Source organism: Mirounga leonina, unplaced genomic scaffold, assembly GCF_011800145.1.
Source record: "Mirounga leonina isolate KUSES-001 unplaced genomic scaffold, KU_Mleo_1.0 Mir_180, whole genome shotgun sequence".
Lineage (NCBI taxonomy): Eukaryota > Metazoa > Chordata > Mammalia > Carnivora > Phocidae > Mirounga > Mirounga leonina.
This window is the reverse complement of record NW_023270469.1, coordinates 2,052,742-2,072,775: the sequence shown is the minus strand read 5'-3', so window position 1 is coordinate 2,072,775 and position 20,034 is coordinate 2,052,742. Positions and strand designations below refer to the sequence as shown.

Below are 20,034 nucleotides of genomic sequence, written 5' to 3'. Positions count from 1 at the left end.
CGAGATACCCCACTTAGATACCACATTCAGTACATCAGGAATGAAAAGAAACAGACGTTTCGCAGTGTCACACTTACTTCTCCAGCTCCAGCTGAGTCTTGAGTTTTTTCTTTGCTCCCATTGTGAGGGATTCAAATTTATTTAGATCTTCCTCAGTAAGGCTCAGAAACTTGCACAGAAGAAACACATCATAAAGTTACTGAGAATCAATTAGGACTCTGAAAACAAAGAACTTGGAGTATAATTTAATAAACGTATTCTACCAGTAGCATCCACAAACAGATCAAACCTAATGGATAATAAAAGCCTTGGGAACAGGGGCGCCTGGGTGGCTCAGTCGTTAAGCATCTGCCTTCGGCTCAGGGCATGATCCCGGGGTCCTGGGATCGAGCCCCGCATCGGGCTCCCTGCTCAGAGAGGAGCCTGCTTCTCCCTCTCCCATCCCCCCTGCTTGCTTGTGTTCGCTCCCTCTCTCGCTTACTCCGTCAAATACATAAATAAAATCTTAAAAAAAAAAAAAAAGAAAAGAAAAAGCAGCCTTGGGAACACCAAAACAGTCCATTGCTAAATGATGTGGTGTCCCTCGTTCAAAACATGAAATGCTCACTTTCCATATGAGGCTCAGCGGCCACGCCCACTGGGCCTTCCGCACACGGCCTGGAGGAGACGGGGCACCTGGAAGGTCCGCACTATGCAGGCAGGTGACTAAGGAACATGTCCTGCAGTTTCCACTTCTACAGAGACTGGGTCTGTGGAAATGTCCCCCTCCTGTCCAGGGACCTACCCCCTGGGGTAAATGCAAGCTGTTTATCCTCCTCCAGAAAGGAGAACTCTTAACAGCTCTTCTGTCTCAGTCACCGTCATTTTAGGGGCAAAGCAACTTTGTTGGAAAGCAAGTGACCCAGAAAAGCAGATACCACCTGCACCGAATGGCTAACTAACCCGGGGGTCTTATACCAAGCAGACACAACACTGGTTCGCATGACACTTCATAATGCGATGGTGATTTTATGGCTAAAATTCAACTCCTACATTACATTCAAACTTTTTTAAACTGATCATGAGACAAAGTTGGCAGTATCTATTGTTTTTTAGGATTTATGAATCCTAAGCCAAGAGTATTACAAATATACTTAAAAGCTTGATTTCTAGATTCAGTTGCAGATTTTTGGACAATAAGATGTTTATATAGATAAAAGCACCAAGTGATTGTATCCAGCAAGGGGCATCAGAGCTCAAACACCGCCATGAGTCACATTTAGTTTTCTCAGTGACACCAACACTTCAGAAATTCCAGAATTTTCTTTAACAACAAAAAAATGCTCATCAAAACTCTCTGTTGTAAAAAATAATTTCCAGGGAGCCTGGGTGGCTCTGTTGGTTAAGTGTCTGACTGCTGATTTCAGCTCAGGTGGTGATCTCAAAGTTGTGAGATCAGCCTTGGGGCGGGCTCTGCGCTCAGCAGGGGGTTTGAGATTCTCTCTCTCCCTCTGCCCCTCCTGCCACCCCCCTCTATCTCTTAAAAAATAAAACAAAAAACGAAACAAAAAACCAAAACTTTGTAGGGCTGCTTGAAAGACATAAAATTCATCTATTACTTTCAGCTGTATGACCGTCAATCAAGCCAGATGGTCAACGGGCTGCTCCCTCGCATGCAAGTATTTGGGCGCCTTGTAAAACAGGCCCTTCCGGCACTAAGTTCCTGTACGCGCACAGCCCAGGCCGAAGGGCATCTAACAAAGGGCGCGTGCGCACCAGAATTCACCATTTCTTCTGAAATGGCTGCTGGGGATACAATGTCCTTCATATCATGTAGAGTATCTAACCCATGAAGACCCCAGACTGCCTTAAAAAAAAAAAAAAGCTGTTTGTTTACAAGCAGTCCCGTTCGAATTTTTGCTCTGGCGGCAGGGAGCCTTCCCACCCACATGCACCGCCGCTCCCCGGTGGGTGTGCAGGACGCCGGGCACACATACAGGCATCGACTAGCAGGCCACGGGATTCCCACATCGTGCACGGTCCAGACACCCACCTCAAGCCCGCTAGGAGCGAGGCAGAGGAAGACTGTGTGTGGCCTGCCCAGTCATCCGCATACCTTCTCCATGGTGAGCTGTTTGAAGACCGGGTAGTACTTGTGCAAGCGCAGCTTCCTCAGCCAGTCTAGGATCCCGTTCTGCTCCTGGGTCTGAGGGGCCTGCAGACTGGAGGGCATCAGGATGGCGGGCGAGCTGTCCATCTGGGCCCGGTAGGCCAACGCCGAGCCTGCACCCCCCGCGTGGGAGCAGTGGGGCAAGGCGGCCGAGCTGGCCGAGTGCGGCATGTGGTGCTGGGCGCTGCTCTGAGAGGAGGGGATGCCGGCCACGCCACACACAGGCCTGTGGGGACAGCAGACAGGTGGTCTTCCCGGGACCATGGCCTCCTTCCCGGACACACAGGTGGACAGTGGGCAGAAGCCGGCTGCCGTGTGCTGGGCTGCATCTGAGGCCACGCCCACTGCCAGCATCAGAGCCCTTTCCTGCCACCGCCCCCCCCCGCCCCCCGGAGGCCTCTGTGGGTGTGCACGTGTCCATGGATGCGCACCCGTGCGTACGTGTGGCTGAGCTGCCCAGGCTCTGTTGTTCGATCATAGCATGATACTGAAAATCATACATTACAACTGACTCCTCGATCTTTAACGTCTGAATGAACTCTGTGAAAGGGAGTCCTAGCAGCAGGCTGGAAGAACACTCCGCATTCTGCTTTCCACCCTTGACCCTTCCGGCCCAGACTGCAAACCCGCGCACGTTCACGGTGCACTCCGTATGTAGCAGGCAAGGGGTAAAGGGGAGAGTCAGCACCGTGGAAGCCCGGACCACCTGACTGCATCTTCCCACAAGCGTGCGGGCGTGTTGCTGTCGGTGACGCTGGCCCACCTGTCTGTCACCCACTCACCATCAGGCCTCCTGCTGAGGGAGGACCCTGGGCACAGTCGCTCCCTGGGAGCTTATAGAAATGAAGCTTCTCGGAAATTCTGCTGCGCTAGGGTGCGCAGGGCCCGGAAATCGGCATTTGCAATAAGAGTCCTTGGGAATTCCAACTCCAGTGGCCCAGAGAACCACTTCTTTTTTTACATGGACAGATCGTAAACTGGAGTATCTCTATCCAAATCCCCTCACACTATTATTCAAGACTAAGACCAAAAATGACTTCACTCTACAAACATTTATACACAGGCAGAAGTAACCTCTATGCGGATGTGAAACGTGCTGGTTCCAGATGCCTCACCTTCCAGACACGCCCATCATGGTACCCACTTTAGAGAGGGAAGGGGTGCCAGGACCTGCAAGGTAAGATAAATGTCAGAAAGGTTACAGACTATAAAGATGTTTTTATCTTTACGTAATCACATTTCACAAACTCACTTGGACTTTGAAGCTGTTGGGTGGGAGATGAAGTGCTGAAAAATTTCTTAACGTGGTCATTTTTTAATACGTGAGAAGGTAATGAAGCCAAATACCTAAAAATTACACAAAGAGGTTTTATCAGCATTAAAATGGTTATTACCAAAAACTAAATCAGAGTGAAATTTTGATTTTCAGTTAAGAGAAATACCCATGACAGAAAAAAGTAAACAGAAGCACCACAACCCATATTCTCCCTGTTTCAATTCCACTCTTGTCTGATTCCTATCGTTTCCCGGGGCCCCTTCCGCACGCCCACCGCATCACACCGTGGTGGGGGCATCGGGCTAGCACGAGAGCACAGTCGGGCCCCCTGTGGTCTCCTGCAGCGTGTGGCGACCGGGCTACACCCGACTCATCGGTGCCAGGATGCCGGGCCCGGACCCAGGAAGCAGGCCTGCCCCCTCTGCCCGCTGACCCATGCAGGGTGTGCTCAACGGCCAGGAGACATGGCTTATGGGACTTTACCGGGCCCTGGTTTTGTCCTGCAACAGTCTCAGCTTTCCACTACGGGACAGAAACAGTAATTGGATTTCATTTCCTCAGACCGTCAACATCACATGAAGTGGTGGCATGTACTGTGAAACTCCTTTATTCATATCCTCAAAATCATGCCTCTGTTACTAACTCTACCAAATTCTCCACAACTGATGAAAATCCCCAGGGACGCCCCAGAGACCCAGACCGCGGGGATGACCAGGCAGCTCAGGTGTGCACCCACCCCGCTCTGGCCACGCCACACATCGCCACACGGGCGGGCCCCACAGGGCACTGCTGGGGCTGCGTCCCTGGCCTGCAGGTGTGGGGCAGCCTTACCTCAGGTCCGCTTCCAGATCCATGTGGTTTCGCTCTACGTAAAAGGAATCTGGGCCAGCTAAGCAAGGAATGAACTTCTCCAGATTTTCTTCAGGGTACAGCTGGGGTAACTGAAAGAGATGGAAAAGCACTGGACGTCTGTCAAAATTCACTTGACATGGGCCTCTTCCAGTCGAGAGACGGGCAGCCACTAGATGCTGACCCTGTGCGGGACACTACAACCCACCTGCTCTCAGCTCTCTGGGGCTCTAATTCCACTCAGGATGTGGAAAGCCACAAAAAAACATCACTCCCACCACAACATCAGTAAAAACCTCCATAACCAACACGATCGTACCTATCCGTGAGCCCATCGGGAACTCAGCTGCAAGGTCACCACGTGAACTGAATTTCGAGAGGGACCTGCCCCTCCAAGGAGAGACAAGACACGGGACCCGTCTCCGCTGTGGCAGAACACGAGGAAGAGGTAGCCGCCATGCCAGCAGGCAGAAGAGTCAGAAGATGGACACTTCCCATGGGCTGAGTGTGGGCCAGACTTCGGTCAGCCAAGAGCCCCAGACACAAGGGGAGTGTGCCCTCCTTCCCAAGCTCGCTTCCACAGGAGACTGGAGAGAGCCTCCAAGGCAGCGGAGGTGGGGGCTGGCTGCGCCTGGGGGCCCGGCAGGAACCCTATGCCTGCCCTGGAGCCTTCTCTAAATCCAAAGAGAAAGCCCTTAAGCCCCTGGGGGAGGGACAAAACTGCTCCTGCTCCCAGAGCCCAGGCAGACCCTCCATTTCTGGGGATGAGGCAGGAGCACTACTGTCCTGCCTCCGCGGGAGGGGAGGGAGTCCTCCTGGCACCTGGCGCTGGGCCAAGATGCCCTGCTTCTGGGGGAAGGTGCAAGCACAGCCGGCTGGCCCTGAGGAAGGGGCAAAAGCCCTCCTGGGCTGAGGATACTGCACCAGCACAAAGAGGAGGTCAACTGCTGCTGGGGAAGAAAGGGACAGGTATGCCGAGAAAGCCCCCAAGGGCCATGTGCCTGGGACTGAGGCTGGACCAGGAGCATGGAGAACACCTCATGCCCACCACAAGTCTGTCACCAGGCAACAAGTAAACGCAGTCTCCGCCGGGCGGGGGCGGGGCTGGGGTGGGGTGTGTGTCAACAGATCAGGGAGAGCCCCTCCGGGCCACGGACACATAGGACTGCTGAGGGCCAAGGGTGAAGCCAGACCACTGAGAGAAACTTCTGACACTTCTCCCCAGGCTCAAGGTGACAACCACCCTCCACTGGAAGAACCTGAAGCCCGTGGGGGTACTGGAGGTAACTAGCAGCAACAAAACCCAAACCCAGCTCAACTCCTGATCGGACCAAATCGAGGACCCCACTGAGGGCCTGAGAGAAACGGCAGCATGCCCATTTCAGGGCAGATACGCTGTTTCCCTCAGTCTCTACGTTTTCTAAACATGATGTCTAATATTCAATCAAAAAATTACAAGATACACACACACAAAAATAAGAGGGAATGAAAACTATTGTGAAGATAAACATCAGAGCCAAACTCAGAGATAACTGGATGTTGGAACTATTAGATAGGGATTATAAAACAACTATGATTAACATACTGAAAGATTTAGTGAAAAAATGGACAACATGCATGACAACAAATGGGAAATCTCAGCAGAGAGATGGAAACTGTATTAAAAGATGTGTCAAATGGAAAAGCTAGGAAAAACAAGAAACGAGAACAATAGAAAACCATGGTCCCAGAGATGAAGAACTTGGCACATAAAACAGGCTCAGCGGCAGCCTGGGCAGAGCTGTGGACTGGACGTCGGGGAGCCTGAGAACAGGGCAAGGGAAATCGTCTGACCGAAACACACAGCGAAAAGAGCAAGAAAAAAAAAAGGGCACTCAAGAGCTGTGGACAATGTCAAAGGTCCAGGTGCACAGAGTTCAAGTCCAAAGGCAGAGAGAGAGGGGGGCAGAAGAAGTATCTGAAGAGATAATGGGGAAGAATTCTCCAAAATTAACAAGAGACAACAAACCAGGTATCCAGGAAGGTCAGAGAACACAAAGCCAGGTGAGCATGAAGCACCCAGTGGGGTCAAAGTTTGCGCCCGTGTTAGTGCAGTCCAGAGCAATGGGTGTTCTATAAACGAGAGGCTAGGCACGCAGGAGAGGAAATGTAGCATCCTCTGCGTCACAGACAAAAACGTGAATTCCGGGGGGGGGGGGGGGGGACCAGTAATCCCAGAAAGCATGGCTGACAGGCCAAGAGGAGAGGCATGAGCAGACAACTTCTGAATAGGCTTTTAAAATACGATCCATCCACTGGATTTTCTCCTACAGGATTACATCCTTGATTTTATAGTGAAAACGTTAAGATTCGCTTTGGAGACACTTTTGATATGTCCCTCCATGAGACAAAGGGGACTAATTAAGATGCTTTGGCTAGCAACAGCGGTTCACTGTGATGGCCCGGGCCAGTGGACTGCAAACACATTGTAACCGTGGAGGTGTGCATGTATGTATGTATGGACACACGTCTAAGTGGGCAAAGCGGTATTTATTTAGCAGTGGAACCTTTTGTTTGGATGACGTTTGTTGACGCCATCAGAAAATGAAGAGGAAAACCCAGCATGTCCAACAGATCGAGCTGGGACTGGACTCTCTCTCAGTCTCTCTGCAGAGTAACCGAAGCAAACACCCTTCAGCCGCCTGTGCGGGTCACAGCGTCCTGCCTCTTCTCATTCTCAACAACTGCAAGGAGCGGGGATCGTGGCACCGAGGACCATGTTTTTATGGTCATGCACGAATTACTTGTTCTGCCAGCTGAAGGAAGCAATCCACTGAAATCACTCTGCAGTATTATCGAGAGCCTTTTAATTTTTATAAGAGCCCTTAATCACCTTACCTTTGAAATAAATTCAGTCACTTCAGAGGAAGATTTGGTTACTGATGTTACTGAAGAATCAGACCACAAGACCTTAAAAACAAACAAACAAACAAACCTTAAAAACAGACGCCACGTACGTCCCTCACAACACACCTGTCCAGGGAGTCTCCACGGGCACAGGTGCAGTGAGCGTGCTGAGCCCTAAGTGTGGTGCACCTGCTGGATGGGGTAGTTACACATCCCCCGACTCGTGAGAGAAAAGTTCACGTAACTCAAGTCCTTTAAGGCTTCGCTTCCTGTTTTGTGCCATTATTCAAATATCACCAAATGACTCAAGCATGGAGTCTGAGGCTTGCTCCACAAACTTGTACGCAGCCACCGACAATCACGACTGCGTGTGTGTGCCCGGGCACACTGTCCTCAAGGGGACCTCCTTGCTGCTGAAAATGAGACAAGGCCCCCGCCCTCGGGAACCTGACAGAACGGGGGCCGGGGCAGTTGGCACCCAGGGAGCGGCCAGGGTGCAGGCTGGGGCGGAAACCTTCCGGAGAGAGCAGCAGGAAGGGCTCTCTGCAAGCAGCCCCGCGGTGCTGGGCGTGCCCGAGACCCGAGCACACGGCTGCGTTTCCGCGCTGCGTGTGGCGGGCGGGAGGCCTCGTGTCATCACCGCGTCCCAGCCAGTCCCCCTACATGATGGACTGCAGGCGTCCTGGGGGGACGTCTCCTCCCTCCGTCTTCCCGGTGCTTCTCCAGTGTTTCCTGACCACCTTGGGGCGCTGAGGACTGGTGGGGGGCGTGCCGCACTCAGACACGGGAGCGGGGCCGGGAAGCAGGGAATCCACTGCAGCAAGAGGCGAGCAGGGGCGAGGCGGGAGGGCCACCAGAAGGGTGAGACTGGGAAGCAGGAACTTGGCCCTCAGATCCAGAAGAAGCCACCAGAGGGCCTCAAGTCACGAAGTAAAACGACCAAAAAGAAAGCGCTGTATTCGCAGTGATGGAGCAGACGGAGCGTGGCGGTTGGGAAGACCCCGCTGCTCCCGCCACCTGTCCGCGCCTTCTGAGAAACAGCCTACTGTGGCTGCCGATGGACCCAACGTCCCCTTTCCTCTGCTGAACCCCACACGTGTCCCTCCCGTCCCCACAGCTGCCGCACCACGAAACCACCACCACGGTGGCTGTCTCCTTGAGCTCCCGGGAAACGCAAGCCAGCAGAGGAAAGGGAATCCTCCCCGATCTCTGAGTTCGGGGTGCCTGGGGCTCACTGATGCGGCAGTGCTGGTGCTCCTTGAGTGAACCGGCCTCGCCGCCCAAATGGACCTACACCAAGCTGCAGACCCCAACCTGCTTTTGTTGGAGACAAATCTCACCAACAGCACTGAGCACAAGTTCGGGGCAAGTTGCTACCCAAGGAAACCCCAGCACCATCTAGGATGAAAGGCAGAAACTTTCTGGTCTTTAGATGTTGGACCCCAAGCACTGCTGACACCTTGGGCTGGTCACGGTGCAGCACGTGGTGGAGGATTTTTGTTTTCCCTGTGACTCTTAAACCCAGATCAAAACCCAACTCTCTTCTCGTGCACATTCACGTAGCACAAATGCACCTTAAAGCCCACAAAAGCACGAACCCCAACGTCCAAGCTGCGCGCGCAGCACAGACGTATCGTGCTATGCTCAAACAGACAACCTGCTTCCCCAACAACAACGTGCTTCCAACAGGCACCAGCACTCCAGGCCGCCAGCTCCCGATGCTTTACTTGTCCTTCCAGACTCCAGTCTGAACAGACAGAAAGCGAGGGCTCACTCCCGGGACGCACCACACTGTGCGGCGGGCCCGGGCTTCCTCACGCTCACCCTCGGCCTCACCCGCCAGGCCAGGCACCTGCACCAGAGGAGGGGACAGGCCCAGGAGGGGCCCGGACACAGAAGAGCCTCACGGCGTGCTTCGTGCTACACACGCGTCCCGCCAAACCCGAGGCGGCACCAACCGTGAGCGACCCCGTTATGTTACGTACCGCCAAGAAAAAAGCTGCCGAATAAATGATGGCAGTGTGGTTTCCTGTCACTTGTACCTGTTTGAAGAGCTGCACAGCCTCACTAAGCCAGACCGTAAAATACCCTAAGTGTACACAAAAAGCAAAACATGCACAAAACAGATACTTAGGACGACGTCACACTACATCTCAGTCCTCTGACTCACTTGACAGCTCCGTCCCCAATGTCCCCGGGTCACCCACAGCACTCTACTCTGGAGCACGTGGAGCAGAATGTTCTCTCTGCCCAGGGAGCAGCCCAGCCAGAGGCCCTGCCCACGACTCCTGCCGCACCACGGACGTGAGCCGGCAGCCCAGCACCAGAACATCCAGCACCGGCCTCGAAGAGCTCAAGGCAGCCAGGCTGAAACACAGACCATAGTTTTAAAAAACTAAAAACTACCAATATTCTCGGTGATCTAAGAGAAGAAAAGCATAGCCAAGAACAGGATGCTATGAAAAAAGAATTGTCAGAGAACAAGTATTCTTTGAAACTGAAACCAGGACAGGGGTGAAAAACCCCACTGATGAAGGGGAGAGATGACGCAGTCCTCCCTCGAGTAGATCGAAATATCAAAAGGAGAGAAAACAGAGAAAAAAATCAAACAAAGGACCAGGCCAATATGAGGTCCAATATGCAGACAGCCGGAGTTCCAAAGCAAGCAAACAGAGAAACACAAAGCAGAGGAAACCAAAAGGGAAGATTCAGGACAGGGCCCCCAGATTATGGATGTGAGTTTTCAAGTTAAAAGGGCCCACTGAGTGCCAGCACAGTGATGAAAACAGACCCACAGCCAAGCATGGGTGAGCGGTATGCAAACACCCAGGACTGAGGAAACCGTCCAAAGTGCCAGAGCTCAGGACCAGGAGGCGGGAAGTCAGCAGAGCATCGGATCCCTGAGGAAGAACGACGCCCAGCCTCCGCCTGTGTTCTCAGTCACACTTGGGGGGGGGGGGGGGCATGTCCAGACATGGAAGGCCCCAGAAGTAGGACCTCCCAAGTGCCCTTTCTAAGAAGCTACCAGAAAGAGGGCGACGTAAGACCCGAGAACAGGGGATGGCGCCTGTAAGGAGGGAGGGGCCGTGCGGGTGGGGATGAAGGGGAGAGCTGGGGCTCACCGAGGGCCATCGGGTCCACGTGGCAGCAGAACCACAGGGCGCTGGGCCTGTCCGAGCGCAACGGGGGTACTTTCAGACAATCACAGGACTTTTGGAGTGAAGTCATTTCTAAGAACTTGTCCCTAAGCAAAAAACAAACCAGCAAACACAGAGACGACTCGAGGGAAAGCCCTGAGCATGCACCATGTGGCTCCAGGATCAGCAACCCTCACGCAGTCACTCGAACATGCGCGTCAAAACAAACAGTTCCCTGCTCTCTTGGCAATGTTCGCAGGATTACTGCACTCTCAATTCCGCAAGAACAGCTGATGAAAACACAAACTAAATTAAAAGAATAGTTGTTAAGACTCATCTTTGCTAATGGCAGTAAGATATTCAGAGCAGTTAAGATTATTTTGAGATGAAAACATAAAACTTTCAAGGAAAAGATAGAGCACTAAAGTAAATGCGATGCCTGGGTTCTTCAGAAAGAATGGTTTTGACCGGCACTGTTCTCCAGTTCTTTCCAAGTTGCTGAAATTCTACAGTCTAGGAGGTGCCTCAAGGGGTTGGGACATCTTCTGGTATTTTCCCTCTCTATCCTTCACTTTGAACAGGAAATCATTTTACTAAAATAAGTTTTACTCATTCCAGTTTTTCAACAGTGAATCTGGGAAAACTGGTAACATCTGGACACTCCACATGTGCGTACTTGCAAGCTGACTCTGTGTGCAGCCTCTGGCTTCCTGCGCCCTGATGTGGCTCCTCAGGAACCAGTATGGAGCGGCTCCGACTCCAGTGAAAACACAACCAACCCCATGGAAAAGAACAGGAGGCGCAGACTCCTATTTGCAGTACATGTTTACATACGAGAAGCATCTCACTTCAGCTACGTAGGCTTTCCTATAAAAGAAGCCTTTCATTTGTTCCCCTGGAAAACACTGATCCATAAAAAGTGAAACTAGAGATAAAGAGGACCGAGGAAACGGTGGGCAGAGGCCACCTGCCCCTCCGGAGCCAGGGAGGCTGGCAGGAGAGAGGTTTCTCTGCGTCTCCCTCTGCGGCCAGCACAGCCGTCCCATCGCGGCCCAGGATGGCCGGTGCTTCTAGAAGGTGCTTGATGGCTCTGGTCCCAGTATGGTAGCTGTTTACTTCCACATACTTAAAGCATGTGGACACATACTTTAACACATCTCTGGGTTACTTAAAGGACAATTTATTTAATCTTCATTAATTAGGGTTCTGTGGACAAAAAGCAAGGCTTAATCCTAGGTGACCTTTTTTTTTTTTTAAAGTTGTACTGAGTGCTAAAGGACGATAAACCACGCCTATCCAAAGGGCATAATGTGCTAAGTCTGGCCATGTGTTTACACCCAGGAAACCATCACTCCCATCAATACCACGAATATGTCCATCACCCCCAAACATTCCCTCCTCCTCTCCCCAGGAAGCCACTGTGTGCCTTCTCTCACTATAGACAGTTGGTGTTTCCTACAATTTTATGTAAATGGGCTCACACCATATATCCTTTGTGGCAAAGGGTCTGGTTTTTTTCACACAGCGCAATTGTCTGAGTTTTCTCCACGTTGCTAGTGTAACAATAGCTCAGTCCTTTCCACTCTGGGTGGTCTTCCACGGTGTTTCCAGAACCACCACGGGTTTATCCATTCTCCTGCGGACGGACACGCAGGGTGGTCCGCCGTATCAAGCTGGCGTGAACACTCACGTACAAATCTCCATGTGATCAAACGCTTTCCTTTCCCGTCGATTAATACCTAGTGGTAGAACTGATGGGTCATACTTTAGGGAAAAGTTTAGCTCTCTATAAAACTGCCAGACAGCCTGGCAAAGAGGCCGTAGCCCTGAGTACATGCTCCGGCCGCCGGGGAGAGTCCCAGCGCTGCTGTGCGCCGTCTCCAGCTGTAGCCGTGCTGCAGGCCCGCAGCGCCATTGGTCACGGTCCTAATGACTGGTGGGGCCGGACATCTGCTCCCGTGGGGTGTGCGCCCTCCAAACGTCAGTTCAAATCTTTGGCTCATTTTTTACCGGGTTGCTCTCTTATAACTGAGTGTTGAGAGTCCTTTATCTACTTGGGATGAAAACTGTCTATCAAATATGTAACGTGCAAATGTCTCCTAGTCTGCATCCTGTTCGGCCGTCTCCTCACCCTCAGGGTGCCTTTCCAGGAGCAAGTTCGATACTCCGATCAAGTCTCACGTATTCATTTTGTCTTTCACGGATCATGTTCTTGGTGCCATAGCAGAGAAATCTCTGCCTAGCCACACAGTCTTGAAGGCTCTCTTCCAGAACTTTTATCAGTTTAGGTTGTACACTTAGGACTATGATCAGTTTTGACTTAGTTTTCTATGTGAGGTGAGAGGTTTGGTCAAGGGTTCCAGAGCCATTTGTTGAAAAGACCGTCCTTTCTCCACGGAACTGCTGGCCTGTCAATCGGCCACTGACCCGTGAGTCGAACTCTGGACTCTGTGCTCCGACCTGCTGACCGGTGCCCCACGCTCACGGCGACCCCATGCGCCAGTGTCCCTGTAGTCTAATGGCGAGTCTCCGAGACAGGCAGTGTGCAGCTTCCAACTTTATTCTTCTTCTCAAAACTGTTTTGACTACTCTGTTGTTCTTTCCATATACGTTTTAGGGCTAGCTTGTTGATTTCTAAGACAGAAAATTCCTGCTGGGGCTTATTTTTGAGGCTAGTCATTTCCAACGATAGCAGGTGAGTAGTTAGGTGGGCCCGCCACTGTCCTCGGGCCGCCGGCCCTCAGCTCTCCTCTCTCCGGAGCATGTCGCTGGCGGGAGCCCCCGCACTTACACTCCCCAATGTGCACAGCCTCCCTCGCATGACACAGGTCTCCAGCCTGACACGTGAATGGCAGCCATCAGCAGCACCCTCCCAGCCCCACACAAAACAAGCACACGGTTGAAGCTGTGCAAATGAACAGTGTTTTGGAATAACAAGGTCAAAACATATTTTTTTTTAACGTCGATCCTATCTTTCCTTTGCGCCTCGAGTTACCATTCAACAAACACAGTTTGGGCTGGAGTCCCTCAGGGCATATCCAGTTAGTACCCCAAGGGGCGCCTGGGTGGCTCAGTCAGTTAAGCGTCTGACTCTTGATTTCGGCTCAGGTCATAATCTCAGGGACTGAGCCCACGTCTGGCTCCGTGCTGAGCATGGAGTCAGCTTGAGATTCGATCTCTCTCTCTCCTTCTGCCCCTCCTCCCACTCATTCACTCTCGCAAGTAAATAAAATCTTAAAAAAAAGAAAAGAGAAAAAGTACCCCAAAAGAAAAACTAGTTTGGACTTCTGGGTTAGAGAGGAATGCTCACTTTCCTAAACACAAGAATACTTCTGTCAGCTATCACTTCAGGAAAAGTAAGAATCGCAGATAACCAAAGCTTTTGCTTTAAGTCTTAAAACACTTCAGCTCACCCACTGGGGTAGAAACACCTTCAACTACACACCTCACCCTTTGTGACAGCATCGACACCAGGGGCACTCCAGAGTCCAGGGCCGCAAGCTCAGGGCTCCCGGCTCCTTTTGCAGTTGTGCAGCTTGCTTGCAGAGCACTCAGGCCACCGTGTCCCCGTCCTCACCAGCCTGTTGCCTCCCCACTCCTAACGTAACTCCCACCTCCTCCGAAAGGCCACGAGAGGCCAAGTGTGTATTTTGCCAAAGCTCACGTCTTCAGAGAGAAGCTGCAGGCAGTCACACCAGCCAGAGTCACCACATCTCACACTGTACAAGCCCAGGCTGTAGGCCCGAGGACGGGCTGAGTGGGGCCCACCCCCCAGAATGGCTCAGCCGTGTGGAGGCGGATGATCGCGAGGGGAGGTCCGGCCGTGAGACCCAGAGCATGGTGGAGGGAAAACAACATGCTCAGGGCTCTAGGGACCTGCTAGGCTCCCACCTCTACGAGGCCTTGAAGGTGTTGGGATTCCAAGGTTCTCCGGGTGCTGAGACCTGGGTGCTGGTCACAAGTTTCGACAGCCTCCAAAACCTTAGGTGAGTCTTTCCCGAACGTTCTGAAGACACATGCATAGCGAAACAAGGGATTCTCACAATGCAGTACACCCTCCGAATCAAATGAAGATGTTACCCTTTTAGTGGTGAGACTATTTAAAGTATTTCGATGCATCTATACCCTCTGGAAAGTTAGTGAACCACACACAGCATCAGAGCATACAAACTAGATACGAACCAGAAGCTTTTACTCCTGAGAACACTCCCTAGTAATACAGGAAGCAGATTTCCCTTATCAATCAGTGTTCAGGCACATGGTCAAAGGAGAACCTCACACAACATGACAGCCAAGTAACAGAACCCTGGGGATATGGCCAGCCAGGATACATTTCCCAGCCTCCTCTGCAGCTAAGCAGGACCAAGAAACTAAGTTTGGGTCAACAAAACATAAATGGAAATGTCTAGTGGCCGCTTTCAGGCCGCTTTTCCTTAAAAGAGAGAGAGAAGTAAAATTTTCCCTCCTCTTCATCCTGTGTCTTGCTACCTGGAATGAAAACGTGAGGACCTGCGCCCTGGCTACTACCCTGGACCATGAGGCTGAGGGCGCACACCCCAGGGATATCAAGGCAGTCAACTGGGGGGAGCCCAGGCCCCCAAGGGCCTCATGGAGCACAGCTCCCAGCACACTGTGAGGCCGCTGAGCCACGGTTCCTGGGGGCCTCCAATCCTCATATGCCGTGCGTCTCAATTTTCACACGGTGTCCCTGTGTCAGCCGACTGTGGTGACCGAGCAGTAGCAGCCGAGCACGCCGGTCTAGACCACGCTCAGCACACAGGCTCTCGGGAGACTGCCCGCCCGTGGCCCAGGCCCGGCTTTCTGCCTCCCACAGCACTCACTGGTAGAGCCCATCTTCCACTTAGATCAAGCTAAGTATCTACTCATGGCAAATGTTTCCTTCCTACCCCTCAGAGGAGAAAAGGGAAAAAAAACTTGGCATCTTACCTCAAAGGAACATTCAACATTTCTTTCACTTTTTTTGTGAGATAATCCCTTCAGGTCTATCTTTTCAACACTCACTGTAAAAGCAAAAAACAACAACAACAACAAACAAAATTATAAAAATGAAATAAAACCTTGGGGCACATATTAGTTAGCATTTGATATTTTAGCAATTTTCAAAACGAGGCTTCAGATGCCGGCGCCGCTCGCTCTCCTCTGCCGAGTGCTCGCCTGGGAGGAGGGGCGGAAATGGAAAGCAGAACGCTGTCACACTCGGGAACGGAGGGGAATTTAAAAGCGGAACAGGAAAAAAAAAAAAAAAAGGCCAAACATGAAAACAAATCATAGAAAAGGAAGAGAACGGTCCTTGGAAAAAGAACAGGAGTTGATGGGAATGCACGAGGGTACAGACCCCAATTATGAGGGCAGATGTGGTAGGATCTGCTCCGACCTCGGGAAAATTCCACATTGTCGGCTGTGACGGTGTCACGGTCCTGTGACAGGGCCCGGCTGGCGGTAGTCAAGGCAGCACGGAAGGCTCCTAGCGCTGCCTCTGAAGAGCAGAACGGGGAGTCCGGGGCCGCAGCGGCCCAGCGCCAGCGCCGCAGGGGACAAAGCACGGCCCCAGCCCCCGCGCGACAGGTCCTGCTCTGCCCTCGAACTCACAGGGCTGCATCCTGTGTCTCCTCAGAACCAAAAGGGTACAGTTAAGTTCTTACGCACTTAAACTACAGTATGAAAATGCAAATATCTGAGCACAAACATTTGCTGAAGATAAAACAGCCACTTACAAACGTGATGCCCGTTCCAAAGTCGAAAACCACACGAAGGTGTGCACGTCCTATTTCCAATTCAAATGAGAATGTTTCTCAAGTGCTAACGGGACGGATTCCTGGAGGGTCTATGTTGTCTGCAGACACGGACAGTCCAGTCACCCCCCTATGCAGTGAACGAGCAGAGTCCACGACAGACGAGGGGCTTCAGTACGTGCATGTTACACACGTCTTCCTCCATGTCAGTTTTCACAGCCCCAGAGAGTCCATGGCCACAAACCTAACTGTCCAAGGGGAAGCACTTAACAGAACCTCTGAAACTATTAAGCTCCATGTCCTGCAGACGCCCAGCGTCCTGGCCTGGCCTGCCACACCGGCATCTCCCAAGGTCTTCTCCAAGAACACCGGTGCTCTAAGATGTTCAAGGGCACCCCGAGAAAGCTTCACGGTCAAAAAGCTCAGAGGAAAAAATCTAAGACTTTCTGGTAGACTGTCTTTTACATTAGAATATTAAAGGCTCTGAGCAGTCCTGAAATGAACAAGTCTATTCTTATTAACAATTCCCCAGTTTTGGGGGCCACAGAACTCTTTCTTCCCCTCCCGTGTACAGACCTCCCAGAGAACAACAAACCACTCTGTGCAACGTGCTTCGGGGAAGCTTCTAACCCTGCAACGCCCAACACCACAGCCACTAACCACATGGGACTATTTACATTTGTATTAATTACAACCGAACAGAATCAAAAATCCACTTCTTTGGTTGCAGTAAGCCCATCCTAAGTGCTCCACAGCCAGATGGGGCTAGTGGCTGCCATGCTGTGCAGTACACAGAACATTCGGTCATCACAGAGACTTCCACTGGACAGCGCGGGTCTAAGCGGGGCTGGCCAACTGGAGGCTGCCCTGGGCCTGCTTGTGTAAACAGCTTCGTTGGCACGCAGCCACGCCTTTTGTTTACCTACTGTCAGTGGCCGCCCTCCACCCCACGACAGCAGAGCCCAGCCATTGTGCCAGAGACCCTATGCCTCCCGAAGCCAAAAATATTTACTATCTGGATCTGTGCAGAAAAATATGTGATCCCTGCTCTAAAACCAACAAACCTGCTCACTCACCAACATGTCCTATCAGATTCCTACTGTGCGCAAGGTCAAATTCTAGGGGCTGTGAACAGAGCAGCGAACGTGACAGATGGGTCCTCACACTCGCAGAGGTTACTGGCTGTTTCGGGGAAGACCCTTCACCTGCTAAACGGTTCTCTCTGAGGCCTCCCTAATTTTGTAAAGTGGCATCAGGGTCGATATGCATCTCGGGAGATACGAGAAGCCATTCGGTATGAAGTATCTTAAGCTTAAAATAGCACTTTACAGGAAGGAATTACTTAAAAAAAAAAAAGTGTTTCCTTTCTAGCAAAACAAAGAACACACATTTCGAGGTTGCACACCTCCCTATTCTCACTCAGTGAAACCACTCGCTGTTCCTGTCTGGCCTCCTCCATCAGACTGCCAGCAAATAAACAGCTTTTATGTTTTCCCAATAGGCATTTTTAAAAAACTGACCCACAATGACATCACTCTAACCTAGAGGTCTTCCCCCTTTTTAAACAACAGAACATACGAAGTCCATGAACACAGAAAAATGTAGTCAGCATTTTCCCCGGCCACAGGACAGCAAAGCGCACCTAAATGTCTCAGGACTGAATAATATTAGGATTTATGAAAAAAAGTCAAGAGAGAAAACCCCAACTGGACTGAAGGCGGAAGTGACTCATCTCTGGACAGGAGAATGTGGAAAGCAGATGAACGCTGTTCCAGCTGTCTGCGAGGAACAGAGGCATCTGGAGCTCTGTGGCTGCAGTCTGGGAGGCCTGTCCAGGACGGCGGTCGGAGCGAGCGGCGCCACCAGCCCCCCCGCAGGCAGCGTGTGCGGCTCGGGCACCAGGCACCGCGGGGGAGCTCTGCTATTTCACCTGCGGTGGGCCTGTCCCTGTGGAGACACCTGCAGCGGGCGTGGGGGCGACAGCGGCTGACGCGGGCTGGGGCTAGGGGTCTTTCGTTACGCTTCAAAGATGGTCAAACATGTTCTCAAGTTTGGAGCTCACGTTAAAGACCCAATTTCAAGAACAAAAACATGGAAAGACCTTGTAAAATTAACTAAAAAATTACAAATTGTATGTGTACCATGGCTATACCTGTTTAAAATGTAAAAGAAAGATGAAAAATAAGTTATCAAAGCTGACAAGGATCACTGGGCTTGGTGGTAGAATTATGAGTATTTATCCCAAATTTCCATAACGTAGTTTCATGATTTTAAAGGGTATTCGTTCCCATATGTACACAAACATCTGTTTACGATCCACTTCTCTCCTGCTAGATATAGTGAGATCCCTGTTCCTCACACCGCCCTGGTCAGTCCTGCAGATGGTCATCTAACCGGCACGTACAAGTCTCACGGTTTTCTGAAGAGCGCAAGCAATCATGGCTAGGTCTGAGGGGCTAGAAATCAATCCATCAGGTAGGGATGAGATTCGCGTCGCCCACAACGACTCCCAGACAGAAAGGCCACAGACAGAAGCGCACTTGGAAGGTGGACCGGGCAGGAGGGCTCCTATGTGGGGAGCAACGGGCTGGGGTCTGGACTGCATGCAGGCACATCTGTCGAGGACCGACGGGGTCCAGGCAAGGGTACCCGAGTCTAGGCCAGCCGGCTCGCTTATGCTAAACTGAGAAAGCAAAGTGGGATGTGAGTTCTCCTTTTAAGATGGTTTGTTTTAACTTTCCTCCTTTTCTCATTCAAGATGCACATGAGGAATCTGCCTCCAGTCCTGCAAGCCAGACCACATGGCCGTCAATAAAACATCTAATTGCAATGAACTACCACTTCTATCATTGGATAGATACCTAATTTAAAAAACCAATACGCTAATGTAACTGGAAAATGTGGGAGGGAATTGGTGTGGGAGAGAACTACAAAGGCATTGCTCGAGCAGTCCAGGCGGGGGTTCCAAACACCCTGAAGCAGGACTGGGCATCTGAATGGGGGCGGGGGCTGGCAAAAAGTCACAGACGGTTTACGGCTGAGCCAGACCCAAAGGCCTCTCAGCCGGCAGCGACAAAACCGGGACCAGGAACACATTCTCGCGATCGCAGCCCTGGGAGTTCCCAGTTCAAACGGCCATGTTCTAAGGGTCACCCTCACTGCCAAGCACCTTCAAGTGATTTACAAGAGCTGACTGTCATGTCACACGTAGATCTCAGACACCCATAGGTAATAGCTTTAATGTGTTCCAAGAATGAGTCACTCTTCTGAAACTTCCCTTTGTACCCTAAACTCTTCCGGAAAAAACTGAGTGGTTGGTACTTTTCTGCCATAGATCCTTTACTTGATTTCGATGTATCTTTGGTCAAACAGTTTAATTTCTATGTGCCCCACATAGGAAAGCACTTCAAAACTTACCAAAACTATGCTACAAGCCATCAAAGCCAGAAGTGTATCATTTATGACTGCGGGAAAAGATGCATGATCATCCCCCCTGGCACAAACACCTCCTTCTCCCGAGTCCTATACAAAAGAACTCAATGTGTTCCTACTTAAAATAAAGAAACTGAACCAGAATAACATTTAAAATGCTTCCTGCTTAGGGGCGCCTGGATGGCTCAGTTGGTTAAGCGTCTGCCTTCGGCTCAGGTCATGATCCCAGGGTCCTGGGATGGAGCCCCGCATCGGGCTCCTTGCTCCTCGGGGAGCCTGCTTCTCCCTCTCCCTATGCCTGCCGTTCCCCCTGCTTGTGCACACTCTCTCTCTCTAATAAATAAATAAAATCTTTTAAAAAAAAAAAAGATGCTTCCTGCTTAAATTTTTATTACTGAAATCTAGTTTTCATCTAAAAATTGAGAAACTATATTCTTAAAGGTCTCAGCTGAATAGTAACGTTCGTCATGTATCGACAGACTTTCTCCCTTCCGTGTGGTTGTCCATGTTAGTGGGGATCATTTTTAGAAGCAGTTTTTCAGCTATTGTTAA

At 51.2% G+C, this 20,034-nt stretch overlaps 1 protein-coding gene across 4 annotated transcripts in view; it reads right to left on the bottom strand.

Moving 5' to 3' along the window:
• Window positions 1-20,034, bottom strand: part of ZCCHC14 (zinc finger CCHC-type containing 14) — a 54,188-nt gene that overhangs the window by 7,605 nt on the left and 26,549 nt on the right. For 2 of the 4 annotated variants that reach the window (XR_004682820.1, XM_035024630.1), the window contains exons 3-9: window positions 15,245-15,318; window positions 7,152-7,223; window positions 4,257-4,366; window positions 3,402-3,496; window positions 3,265-3,319; window positions 2,096-2,375; window positions 78-169 (exon numbers count right to left, since the gene is read on the bottom strand). Coding sequence is in view for 3 of the 4 variants with exons in the window: in XM_035024630.1 (XP_034880521.1) it covers window positions 78-169; window positions 2,096-2,375; window positions 3,265-3,319; window positions 3,402-3,496; window positions 4,257-4,366; window positions 7,152-7,223; window positions 15,245-15,318 (778 nt within the window). In the remaining variant the exon portion in view is untranslated. The other 2 variants (XM_035024631.1, XM_035024632.1) reach the window with 2 other exon arrangements.